Source organism: Struthio camelus, chromosome 10 (assembly GCF_040807025.1).
Source record: "Struthio camelus isolate bStrCam1 chromosome 10, bStrCam1.hap1, whole genome shotgun sequence".
In the NCBI taxonomy this organism is placed as follows: domain Eukaryota; kingdom Metazoa; phylum Chordata; class Aves; order Struthioniformes; family Struthionidae; genus Struthio; species Struthio camelus.
The window spans coordinates 493857-506777 of record NC_090951.1 but is presented as its reverse complement, the minus strand read 5'-3'; the positions used below and the strand labels follow the sequence as shown (position 1 = coordinate 506777).

The window sequence follows — 12921 nt, the reverse complement described above, 5'->3', positions numbered from 1 at the left end:
GTCTCCGAGACGAGAAACAGCATAAAACAAAGCAAGGGTCAAAGACTAACAACCTTTAAACAAATAAAATTATTTCTGTTCCGTAGCAAAAGTAGTGCCAAGCACCAAAGCCTTCCTGGGCCACAAGCTGTAGCGAGCCGAGCAGTCGGGGAGCTTGGCAGCTCTCCTGAGACTCAGCTGCTCCTGGAAGCCCATAAGCCTCGAAGCAACGGGCACTTTCTTCTCAGAGGCCAAAGCGGGCTGGGGTGCGTCGTGGTGTCAGGGGCTCCCCCTGCTCCTTCCGCCCAGGGGTGTAGATTTTAGTAGACCTACCAAGGGAGGACGAGGGTGATTAGCAGAGGACAGAAGACGCAACCTTCCCCTGCATCAGGAATACCCGGCGTGGGAGGTGTGTGTGGAGATTTGGGATCCTCCATGCAGCTGCCTGTTGAAGGGCAGCCCATGGCCAGGCAGGGCTGGTACCCACCTCGCACTGCCCAGTGGGTTACGGCGCTCCTGTTCCTCCCGGCGGGCACGCAGCTGCTGCTCAGCTAGAGCCATCTCCTCTTCCATGAGGGACGCTTCCTCCTTGGCACGGCGGCGGTTCTCCTGGAGCAAGGCAGCAGAAGGTAAGGGACAGGCAGGGGCCTGGGCAGCAGCAGACTCTCTGCAGGCCCCCAGGCCTGATCCTTCCATGTCAACACATCCACCCACTAGGACACACTGCACTAGATCAGGCATGCAGTGGGGCTGTATGCAGCAAGAACCACACCCAGGCACACACTCCTTTGCAATGTAGCAGCCTGCTTTCTGCTACTCAGCCATCTTGTCCTGGACAGGAGACTCACCTGACGTGACTTGCCAGCATGTTTGATACTGTAGAACATGGGGCCCAGCTCTGCCAGCCACTCTCCATCCACAGCAGTGACGCATTGCATGTATTCCTGCATGGACAAAAGGAAAGACCAGCGTAACAGGATGGCACTCAGGGCCTGGGCACCAATTCCAGAGCCTCGCAAGCTCCCTCCCTCCCTCGCCCACTTGCCAACAGCAGTTCTCAAGCTGGGGATATGCCCCTTCCAGGCAATTCCTCCTGGCCTCAGAAAGCTGCTATGGGTTTGACTTGGTGAGACTGCAAAGAGTCTCAAACATGACCTACAGCTGCCAGGAAAAGTCACCCGGGAAGGAACAAACAGAACTCTGCAGATAACACGGACATGTAGAGTTGGCAAGGAGGAAGACCAAGAACTGCCTTTCTAAAACATCCCGGTATCACAGCAAAGCCTTCCCACCCTCCTCAGGTCTCCTTGCTCTTCTCACCAGCCCTGAAGCTCAAGCTCACCTTGGTGGTCATGACCAGTTCATGATACACAATGTAGTCTGGTGTGTAGCCCATGCCAAACAGGGAGCTTGTGGGGTGCAGGTGGCAGGGCATGCCTGTGCGGATGTTCACATACTCCCCAATACCCTGCACAGAGAAGTGTGGTTAGCATACATGTGACAGACACAGCCTCTCATCCCCCACACAGAGCACAGAGCCCCCTCACCTTCAGCTTTGCAGCCTGATGGAAATACGCAGCACAGATGCACTTCCTGACAACATCCCAGTCAGTGCCACAGGATGCCAGGCTCATCCGCTGCTGCACCATGATGTCCTTGAGCTGGGCACGCACTTCTCGCACCTACAAGGATTCATAGCATTCAGGTCCCTCTCCTGCACAAGGCTCCCTCTCGCAGCCCATTGCCACAGCCTCACCTTCCGCATGGCCTTGGCATGGATGAAATGCTGGTTGCACCACAGCGTAGAGTAGTTGTTGTTCTTCCATTGCAGGTAAACATTCAGGTAAGTCAAATGATCGCTCTCTGGGACGGCAAATTTCTCACGCACCTGGTCGCTCTCCTCCTCTCGGCCCTGAAGAATGAGCAAAAAACACAGGTCAGTCGAAGGGCAGGGGAAGGCCCCAAACTGCTAGAGGAGCAAGCGGGTACCTTAGGCCGATAGAAGATGGCAGGCACAGACAGCATGGAGACAATGAGCAAGATCTCAGAACTGCAACCCATGTCACAGGAAACAATGAGCATTTTGGAGAGTGCAGGATCCAGGGGGAACTCCACCATAAGACGACCCGTAGAGGTCAGACCACCTGCAGGAACAGCACAGGGATCAGCAGCCAGGCGGGCCCCAGCAGTGCCATGGGCTGATAGCCTACCCCAGCAGCCAGTACCTGTGTTATCCAGCGCTCCCAGGATCCACAGCTGGTACATGGAGTTCAGCATGTTGTCCTCAGGGGGTGGATCCATGAAGTGGAACTGCAGCAGGTCCTGCACACCCAGAGACTTGAGCAAAAGCACCACGTTGGCAAGGTTGGTGCGCTGGATTTCGGGCACAGTCGTGGTGAGGAGCTCGTTCTTGTAGGCGCTCTGGGTGTAGAGCCTGGGGAACACACACGAAGAGCATGCTCCCCCTGCTCAGACCGCTGTGTTCCTCACTGAATGACCAACCCTTGCCCAACCCGGACAGGCAGCGCACAGGGCAGCAGCTCTGCACTCAGCCAGGCCAGTGAGCAGGACCCCAGGGAGGAAACTCTCTCCAAGACACAGTGCAGCCTCCCAGCACATAAAGGTGCCTGGGCTGCAGCACAGTATATGCTCTCAAGCACAGTCCTTCCTTGTGCGCAGACTAGTCTCAAAAGCAAAGCAGCTTCCTTGAGGCTTTTGACTGGGCTGTTGGAATGAAGACTGGCAAGGGCAGAAACGAGAGCACACCCTTTCCTCTGCAGAGGATATTGGGTCTGAAACAGAAGGCCCAAGGCCTGCCTCCCTACATATATAACTGGATACCAAGCTGTGGACATCACAGAAACACAAACACCAGTGAGGTGCCTACCTGAAGCAGTGACCTGGGCCTGTCCGGCCTGCTCGGCCTGCCCTCTGATTGGCATTTGCTTGACTGATGGGGTAGATCTGCAGTGCATCCATGCCTATGCGGGGGTTGAAAACCTGCAGAGCAAGGGAAGAACAGAACCAGACAAGAGGAAGGCTGGGTCACTGCCACACAACTCCCTCAACTCAGCCCCAGAGATCACGGATACGAACAGGACAAGAAAGCCCTGCTCACCTTCAACTTGCAGTAGCCAGAGTCAATCACAAACATGATGCCATCCACTGTCAGTGAGGTCTCTGCGATGTTGGTGGCAACAATACACTTCCTGACCCCATCCGGAGCCTGCAAGCATACCACACACCAGTCAGATCCCTGGGCAAGATCCCTTCGCTGAGGAAGGGCGCAGAGCAGCACCACTGAACCCAGAAGGATAGGGGAAAACCCTTTGGAAGGTGAGGAGAATACAGGCTCTCTCTCACTGTCCACATGCCATACAACAGGCATCTCTGCACCTCTCACTCTCAGTAGAGTCTTCCCTCCACTGGCAGCCCCAGTCCCCATCCCCATCACAGACCACACATCAGCACCTTCTGGAAGATCTTGGCCTGCAAGTCTGAGGGTAGCTGAGAATAGATGGGCAGTACAGCAAGAGCAGGTGCCTTCTCCAGCTCCTCAAGGTGCTCCACAATTTGCTCTGAGGTCACCTGGACACAAAGAGGGCTGTTAACATGAGATTAAAAGCAACAAGTGGGGAGGACAGCGCCTGTCCTCCCAGCTCACCTCGATGTCTTCCTGGCCAGGCATGAAGACGAGGATGTCTCCAGGAGCACCAGACAGATGCACCTGTAGGGCTTGTTTCACTGCAGCCTCCACATAATCCTCTTGGGGGGTCTGAAAGGCACAACCCAGGTTACAGATACTGATGATCTCACCTCTCCCATCCTGTGGGTAACACTGCGTCGTAGTACGTCTACTCTTCTTCTTTCTTCCCTGCCTACCGCAGAGCGCGATACACCCAGGTCACAACCCCCTCCCACCACAGCAGATCTCTTTGCAATGCTGACTTCACCTTGCTGAAGAGAATGTCGACAGGAAACGTGCGCCCAGGAATGTGGAAAATGGGAACGTTCCCAAAGAAAGAAGCAAACTTATCTGCATCCATGGTGGCCGAGGTGACAACAAGCTTCAGATCTGAGCGTCGGGCCACCACCTAGGAAACAGGTGGAAGGAACAATAAGGAAGTGACATTCATGCAAGGCTCCAGGCTGTTTCCATTACCACTGAGACAACAGCACAGGACAGAGCTTCCTCCGTACCCCAGAGGCACTAGCTACTACTGCCCCGAAAGATGTATACTGCATGTTCTGTCCAGTCAAAAGACAGGCTGACTCCAGCCCAGAAAGCCTTAAGCCTGCAAACATTTCTGTACCTAGAGCGTCCGACAGGTAGCTGGCAAGCCTCTGCAGCATTTATGCCCTAGAGAAGACGTAGCCCACCAGAACCAGGGACCAGGAGCGTTGCCACAGCGAGTGCAGAGAGAGCGTGGCACAGTCTCTGCTTCTTTCCCTCTCCTAGACCCTGGAGAGAAGTGCTGCCCATGCCGATATCCTACTCCATCAAATATTCTAAGAACAGCTCAAGAGCCCCATGCCACTGTCCTCCTCTCGTCCGGCCTCACACACACCTCCCGAAGCAGGCCAAAGAGTACATCAGTGTTGAGCGAGCGCTCGTGTGCCTCATCCATGATGATAGCACTGTAGTGGTCCAGGTCAGCCTCTCGCAGTGACTCACGGAGGAGGATCCCATCCGTCATGTATTTGATCACTGTGTTCTCTGATGTGCAGTCCTCAAAGCGGATGGCATAGCCCACCTGGGAGGGCAGAGATATCAGCAAGCCTTCCAACAGCCCCAAGTACTTGCTGTTTGCGCGCTGCACCCCTGCGCTCACCGCCAGACTCACCTCCTCTCCCAGACGCACCCCCATCTCTTCACTGACTCGCTTGGCAACCGACATAGCTGCAACTCTGCGGGGCTGGGTGCAGCCAATCATGCCATAGTCTGTGTAGCCATCCTCATGGAGGTACTGCGTCAGCTGAGTTGTCTTCCCACTCCCCGTCTCCCCCACCACAATCACAATGCTGTTGTCCCTAAGAGACAGAAAAGGTACTTCTTCACACATCGCAAAGAAGGGCTCTTTCACGCGCAGTCCTGGTCGGCCACACAAGAGTCCTGCTACAGCTTACGCAGGAGAGGTGCTGTCAACCACAGAAAGCGATGGGCCTTGTTTCCTGAGGGTACAGATCTCAACAGGCCTCGCATCTAGGAGGGATTTTCCCTCGGGTTCCTGTGATGTAAGAAAATGCCCCCAAGCTGGGCTATGACCACCTCCCTAGCAGCCATACCTGAGAATGGAGAGCAGCTCCTGCTGCACAGCAAAAATGGGCAGATATTGTCTCTGCTCCAGGATTGATTTCTTCTTGGCAAACTCACTGCTTGCTTCACTCTTTTCTTTCATGTGTTCAGCAAACTTCTGCTCAGTCCTGAGGAAACACCGGAAATCTTGAACCTGCCTCCCTACAGGCTTTGTTATGTCTACAGCCTCATCACCAGCTAACGAGAAGCAATACAAGAGCAGCTCCTACCTGTAATCCACTTTGCCATCTTCCGTCACCATCTCGTCCTTCTCTTCCTCCTTTTTGATCCCCATAATGTCTCCCAGTTTTGTGCCTGCCAGTTCCCAGTGTTTATGCTGAGCCTGGAAGGGCAGAGAGCAGCATCACTTTGCCACAGCAAGGACTGACAAATCATTCATCTCCAGCCTTGTTCAAAATATAAGGCTGGAAAAATGTTTTAGCCCCACAGTTTCACAAAGCTATGTCACAGAACACCCTTCCTGTTCCTGCATCAAGTCTCCCTCTTCCAGCTGAACTGGAAGGGAGCTTTTAGACACTGGTCGGGATGCAGAGACTTCACGCGCAAGATAGACAGTAGCCTCCTAAGAAAGTGGTTCCAGCTGCTGACCCCTTTCATTAAATTTGCACTTGATTCTATACAAATTTGAACCAGAGATAATCTTCCTGCTCTTGACAGGCATGTGTCCCACGTCTCTCTCCCACCCTCCTGTTTCCTCTCACTTCTGGTATCAGGAGCTCAGCTTCCACCTCAACTCCGCTCACCGAATAAAACCCTCAAATACAGTTCATTTTGTTTTCAAGGAACATATCTGTGCTTTCTCTGCCACTGCCCCAGTGGCTTTAGAGATCCCCTGGAAAACAGTCAAAAAACGAATATGCTGCCTTCCTGAATATTACAGAATCACAGAATAGCTGAGGCTGGGAGGGACCTCTGAGGATCCTCTAGTCCAACCTCCCTGCTCAAAGCAGGGTCAGCTAGAGCAGCTTGCTCAGGACTGCGTCCAGTAGGGTTCTGAATATCTCCAAAGACAGACCTTCTGCTCTACTGCTCCTCAGAACTCTTCTGCTGAGACGTGACGAGATCTATACTCCTGCCATAGCTGACTGTCCCTGGCTGCCCTATGTTCTCCTACTGCTCTTCTCTCATGCTCCAAACACCCTTTGGATCAGACTCCTCTGTACAAGCGCACAGTAACTCAGTGCCTAAGGAAATCATGTTACAGCAGCTGCTTATGAGACAATGCAATGAACTGGACTACCAGGATACCCCAGGTGGTAAAAACAGTGAACTCCTTATCGCCATTGTGGCCAAAATCCACATTCTGTAAAGTCTCAACGAAGGCTGTAAGGCTCTATATAACATACGTAGGGTGGGGAAATAGGCCAAAAGGTCGTACCCTCTTACGCTCCTTTTGCTCCCTGTGCTTGCGCACCAGTTGACTGCCTTTCCGAGCAATGATGGCCAAATCTGAGGTGGCATCCTTGACAGGGATGACTGGCTCTGGCTAGAGGAAAGAGGTATCGTTCCAGTACAGATTGCTCACACTTGCGGGGCTCCCCGCCACCAGCACCTTTAGCCACGCTCCCTACCTGCTTGGTGAAGACTATCCTCCCATCTAGGAAAGGGGGCACCAGGTTGTGCACCAGCAGATGCACTTTAGCCGAGTTATCCTCCTCAAAGTCTTCATCCACTTCAAGCCGATGAACCACACCACTGGTTAGCATGCGATTTGTCTCCCAGCGCTCGTTATCCTACAAAGAACAAGATTTCTTTTGTGTAACACAACATTTAACTACTACCTTCCCTCATCTAACACTCAAGAACAGCCAAGAAACTCCTTATACCTACCACACGGTATATATAGCTCAAACCAACTGCAGGGCAATAGAAAAAGCAACACAGCCACCTGCAAAGCACTACACAACTGTGACCTACTCAAGTTGGCCTTTTAGTCCTGAAATAGCAAGCTAAAAGCAGCCAGTCGCTCAAGGCAAATCTTTATCTCTGTCTGGGGACATACACCACAGTTAAGCCACGTGGCTTCAAGCACTGACAGCATCCAGAGCTGCATCTGCAAGTCTGCCTTCCCCAAAAGGGGAAAGAGACTGAAACCCCAGAAAAACCTTGAGAGATCACATCAGAACACTGAGCTCATGTTTAGGCCCTGCACTGACAACAGGATGAAACTGAGCAAATCTGGAAAGTGGAGAACAAGGAACACTAAAAGTTCCAGTCCAGGGAGCCAGAAAGCAAGCACTAGGGAAGAAACGATAACCAGAAACAGCAGGGTATGGGAAGCAGACTGACCGTACGAAGTACACGGTACACAGGGCTGCCTCCACAGAAATGCACGACAGATTGTCCACAAGGCCCCTGCCATACTCGGAATACGCCAGGAAACCTGGACACAACCCTACTCACGTGCTGAGGGCAGCAGCCCTAAGTGTCCACTGGGGTACCAGTGCATAGCCCTAGTAAGATAACTCATGCCCAGAATAGCAGCAGCACGGCCCTCTGCGTTCCTGAAGCTCTGGATACTGTGATCCACCACAAAGTGGCTCTAATTAGGAATTCTGCCCCATGCAGAAGATGCAGGGCCTCGCTTTCCAAGGGAGCTTACCAGTAGTTTCCCTGGAATCTCTCATTCAGTCTGGGCCAGTACAAAGATTGTCCTCTCCATCCGACAGCAAGGGCTCAGCCTTCCCTGTCAGCACGCGGGTCTCTTAAGAAGCAGCAAAAAAAGCACTCCTCGCTCGTTCAGAGAGGCCACCCCGCATCTCGCCCCTACCTCATTGATCTGCCGCCGCTGCGCAGAGATGCGCTTCTGCCTCTGCTTGTGCAGGTGCTGCTCCCGCTTCTTCACGTACTCCTCAGAGGAGTAGGCCAAGGGATTGTGAAACTCGTCATAGCCCTCGTCCATCATATACCAGTCCCGGTCAGCTTGCTGGGAAGGGAGAAGGACCAGTCAGCTTAGGGCTGCACCCCAGCCCAGCAGGCCAGGGAGGTGCTGGAAACCCCCCACGACACAAGCCCACATGAGATGCTCCCCGGCCTGGGCCCAGGCCCGCCACTCTCCGTCTTGCCGCCCGGGGGAGCCCATGCGCCACCAACAGCCCCACTGCACCGGCTGCTCTCAGCCAGGAACAGCAGCCCCCAAGGCCCCAGGCCCGCCCAGCTCTCCCTGCTCCTCTGGGGCAAAAGGTGGGCAGCGCAAAGCCAGACGTCTGCTGGGCACCCAGCTCCCAGACCACCTGCAGGGGCTCTTACCCGCTGGTCATCCTCCCACTGCTGCCGCTCCTCCTCCGTCTCAAAGGCAATGCCCTCTTCCCCATCTTCACGCCGCCCTAGAGAAAGCAAACTAGTCAATATAGGCCCCCCAGCCCTACCCCACTGCCACTTGTGGAGGGAATCCCACAGAACCTTTCCTTATGCTGTAGAGGGTGAAGAGGAGGATTAAGCCATTCCCCAGCATAGCAGCCCAGCCCCAGGCTCCTCACCTTTACCTCTGGACAGCCGTGGCGTGGCCCCCAAGTGTCTCCGGTCATCAGCCCACTCATTATATTTGTACGATGGGGTGGGCAACGGCGTCTTATCCCAGTACCTGCTCCTCACAGACCTGAGGAAACAGCACGAGGGAAAAATTAATGCCGACAGCCAGGTACTGCTCTTGCACGTGCCCTTCCTTCTTCTGCAGATCACCAACTCATAGCCACGGTCCTTTGTTCCAGGTTCTGATACCTGTCCCGATCTCTTCGATCTGTGTCTCGCAAGGACGACGCCCTGTGGCTGCGCTCAGAGTCCCGATAGGAAGACACAGGCGATGGAGATTCCCACTGTGAGCGGCGGGTACTGCTGTAACCACTATCATCCTCCTCCCAGCTGGAGCGAGATGGTGTGGCTGAATCTAGAAGAGATGGGGTTTGACATCTGATGCTCGCACAGTGAGCCAGGGCACCTGGCACTGGTGTCACCTTACACCTTTTAGCAAGGAGCACGGAGACAGAGTACCCGTTCGCTCTCCCTCTAAGAGATAAGAGATGGACCTGACCCAGTAAGTCAAAGGAAAACGGACAGAGGACCATATCCTTATCACACAGACCCAGAAGAGCTCCCCAGAGGGCTGGGATCAGGCAGACTTCCACACACAACTGGCAGGATCACTCCCAGGCCCACGTCCAGGAAAAGCTAGTAGCTTTACGCTTGCCCTAACCACAGACCTTAGAAAATACAGACATTTTTACCCACGCTTGCCCAGGTAAAAAGAGCAGCAACCCAAAAAAGGAATGTAACCCTTCCCATTAAGGCAGTGTCCCACTAGGTCGCACTCCTACCTTTCGGTCTGTGTCTCGGACTCTCTGGTTCACTCCTCCTGCTGCTCCGCTCTGATGAGCCATCCCTTTCTGATCTGCTGCTGTGACGACTTTTGTCCCGCTCCTCTGTGGACAGAGGATAAGATAGGTAAGATTAGGTGCTCACTGCACAAGCAGGCTTCCCAAGTCTGCCCTAGAGAACATCCTAAAGATTACTCAAAGACTACAAAGATGCTGAGGAACGGGCCCAAAGGCTCTAAGCAGGAAGAGTCACAAAGATCTTAGAGCAGTTACCTCGGTCCCGTTTACGGTCATGGTCCCGATCCCTACTGCGTTCCTTCTTTCGTTCCTTCTCCTCCTTAGAGGAAGCAAAGACACCTTGCTCCCGACGCTCCCTTTCCCGCTGCCGGCTGCGTTCCCAAAACTCCTCACTCACACCCCCTGTGTAGGAAGGTGTCTCCACGTGGGCAGAACGGTAATGCCTGGGGAGTCAGAGCGGAGAGAAGAAGAGTGCTGAGGAATAGCTGGCCCTTGACTTGCCTTCATGCAACTCTAGTCCTAGTCTCTGCTACAGCAGGAGTGTGCAGCCAGAAATGCTCTCCCCATCCTTTTCTAACAGCCCAGCAGGTCTGTTCCTGTTTTCAGCTATGAGCAGACCGCAGCCTCCACAGACACAGAGCCAGCCAGTCACATGGATAGGATGACTGGCTTTTTCAGGCCTAACAGCACTCATGAACGCTCCGGGCTCTGACGTCTCAAGGAAGGCACCAGCAAAAAGCCTTTCCCAGACCTTCTCAGACCTGCAGAACTGTTCTACAGGCCTCTGCCGAGGAGACCTCCAGACCTCCTTGCCATGCAGGCACCTGCTTGTCACAGAGCTTGGCCCCCGCAGACACGGAGCAACTGCACATCGCCACAGAGCACGCTCGCGTTCGGTCCTCCCAGCGGGGGCCCCGCGGCTGCTAAACGCCCGGTGCCCCCAGCAGCCCCAGAGACCCCCAGGCAGCCCCTACCTGTCTTTGCGGCCGCTCCGACTGCTTGGGTCGCTCTCCTCCTCTTCGTCGTCCTCCTCCTCGGCGGGGCTGCCCGCCTCGTCCCGGCCCTCCTCCCAGTCCCTGTAGGAGGACACGCGGGAGCGCTTCCCGCCGGCCTCCTCCTCGCGCTCCCGCCGCTTCTGGGCTGCCAGCACGTCCAGGCCCAGCAGGGAGGCCCGCGGCGCCGGCGCCTTGAAGACGTGCTGCTCGGCAGCGGCGCTCCGCTTCCGCACGACCAGCCCGCCGGCCTCGCCGTCCGCGCTCGTCCCCGCCAGCCGGTGCAGCGACTCCTCGCCCGCCTCGCCCATCGCCGCTACCACGCCGCAAGGGGCCGGGCGGCCGGGCCGCGGTCGGCACCCATGGGCTGCGGGGCACGGCTCAGCGGGGGTAGCGCCGCCGGCCGCCTCCCCCGGGCCGGACCGGACCCCGCTCTCCTCCCCAGCCCCGCCGCCTCCCCCGGGCCGGGCCGGCCGGGCCCCGCTCCCCTCCCCGGCCCCGCTCCGCTCCCCGGCCCCGCTCCCCTCCCCGGCCCCCCTCCGCTCCCCTCCCCGGGCCCGCTCTCCTCCCCGGCCCCGCTCCCCTCCCCGGCCCCCCTCCGCTCCCCTCCCCGGGCCCGCTCTCCTCCCCGGCCCCGCTCTCCTCCCCGGCCCCCCCTCCGCTCCGCTCCCCGGCCCCCCTCCGCTCCGCTCCCTGGCCCCGCTCCCCTCCCCGGCCCCCCTCCGCTCCGCTCCCCGGCCCCGCTCTCCTCCCCGGCCCCCCTCCGCTCCGCTCCCCGGCCCCGCTCCCCTCCCCGGCCCCCCTCCGCTCCGCTCCCCGGCCCCGCTCCCCTCCCCGGCCCCGCTCTCCTCCCCGGCCCCCCTCCGCTCCGCTCCCCGGCCCCGCTCCGCTCCCCTTCCCTCCCCGGCCCGGCCCCCACACCTGCCGGCAGTTGCCTCAGCGACCGCAGGCCAGCGCCCTGAGCGCCGCCATTGCCGCCCCACAGTGCTCCGCGAGAAGAGCCGCTCTAGCCCACGCGCACCATCGACGTGCCAGCCGGGGCCCGGCCGCACCACCTACCATAGAGTTCAAGGGTGGCTAGACAGCACGCGCCACAGGGAGGCCAGCGCACTTCCGGCGTAGGGAAACGTGCGTGAGGTCACGTGGCCGCGGGCGGGAGCGAGAAGGGGGCGGAGCCGCACGGGGGGCGGAGCCGCACGGGGGGCGGAGCCCGGAGACCGGCGGGGACATCCCACGGACCCACACGGGGGGGACCCCCATGGACCCACACGAAGGGATCCCGGAGACCCACACGGGGGGATCCCACGGACCCACAGGGAGAGGTGCGCTGCTAGACCTTGTACTAACAAACAAACAAGGTCCGGTTGGAGACGTGAAGGTTGGGGGCAGGCTGCAGTGACCATGAGGTGGTGGAGTTCAGGATCCTGCAAGGAGAGAGCAGGGCAATAAGCAGGATCGCAACCCTGGACTTCAGGAGAGCCAACTGTGGCCTCTTCAGGGCCCTACTTGGAGGAGTCCCATGGGATAAGGCCCTAGAAGGAAGGGGGGTCCAGGAGAGCTGGTTAACATTCAGTTATCACTTCCAGCAGGTTCAAGACGGGTGCATCCCTCTGAGTAAGAAGTCGAGCAAAGAGGGCAGGAGACCTGCATGGATGAGTGAGGAACTCCTGACAAAAGTCCAACAGAAGAAGGAAGTGTACAGAATGTGGAAAAGGGGACAGGCCACTTGGGAGGAATACAGGGACGTTGTCAGAGTGTGCAGGGATGCGACAAGGAAGGCTAAGGCCCAGTTGGAATTAAATCTGTCAAGGGATGTCAAGGACAACAAGAAGGGGTTCTTCAAATACATCAATAGCACAAGGAAGACTAGGGAAAACGTGGGCCTGCTGCTGAATGGGGCGGGTGCCCTGGTGACAGAGAAGGCAAGAAGGCAGAGCTGCTGAATGCCTTCTTTGCTTCAGTCTCTCCTGCTAAGGCCAGTCCTGAGGAATTCCAGACCCTGAGGACAAGAGAGGAAGTCTGGAGAAAGGAAGACTCTCCCTTGGTCAAGGAGGATCAGGTTAGAGATCATTTGTGGAAACTTGACATCAACAAATCCATGGGCCCCAATGGGATGCACCCACAAGCGCTGAGGAAACTGGCAGATGTTATTGCTAGGCCACTCTTCATCATCTTGGAAAGGTCCTGGAGAACAGGAGAGGTGCCTGAGGCCTGGAAGAAAGCCAGTGTCATGCCAGTCTTCCCAAAGGGCCAGAAGGAGGAGCCAGGAAACTACAGGCCTGTCAGCCTCACCTGCATCGCT

At 56.7% G+C, this 12921-nt stretch overlaps 1 protein-coding gene across 2 annotated transcripts; it reads right to left on the bottom strand.

The window, feature by feature from the left end:
* Positions 1-50: 50 nt before the first annotated feature.
* DHX38 (DEAH-box helicase 38) lies at positions 51-11714 on the bottom strand. Of its 2 annotated transcripts, none has more exons than XM_068955499.1 (27): positions 11541-11714; positions 10602-10986; positions 9883-10070; positions 9610-9714; positions 9017-9182; positions 8776-8894; positions 8546-8622; positions 8067-8222; positions 6868-7029; positions 6675-6782; positions 5506-5618; positions 5266-5403; positions 4824-5010; positions 4548-4733; positions 3933-4073; positions 3644-3754; positions 3451-3567; positions 3098-3205; positions 2867-2979; positions 2205-2413; positions 1969-2123; positions 1736-1891; positions 1527-1661; positions 1322-1447; positions 828-923; positions 467-588; positions 51-308 (listed from the first exon to the last, which is right to left on the bottom strand). In XM_068955499.1, the coding sequence occupies exons 2-27, from the start codon at positions 10928-10930 to the stop codon at positions 224-226; spliced, it is 3708 nt and encodes a 1235-aa protein (XP_068811600.1). In that variant the 5' UTR covers positions 10931-10986; positions 11541-11714; the 3' UTR covers positions 51-223. The 2 variants fall into 2 exon arrangements, with proteins under 2 accessions (XP_068811600.1, XP_068811601.1); XM_068955500.1 differs by having other exon boundaries at positions 8782-8894; positions 11541-11674.
* Positions 11715-12921: the final 1207 nt, after the last annotated feature.

Bases quoted from the DNA above. Each gene is read 5' to 3' on its own strand.
- DHX38 (XM_068955499.1), bottom strand. From the start codon at position 10,930: ATGGGCGAGGCGGGCGAGGAGTCGCTGCACCGGCTGGCGGGGACGAGC. The intron at 8,623-8,775 runs GTGAGGAGCCTG...TGCTTTCTCTAG, and splicing joins ACGGCTGTCCAGAGGTAAAG to GGCGGCGTGAAGATGGGGAA. The intron at 1,448-1,526 runs GTGAGGGGGCTC...TTCTCTGTGCAG, and splicing joins ATCAGGCTGCAAAGCTGAAG to GGTATTGGGGAGTATGTGAA.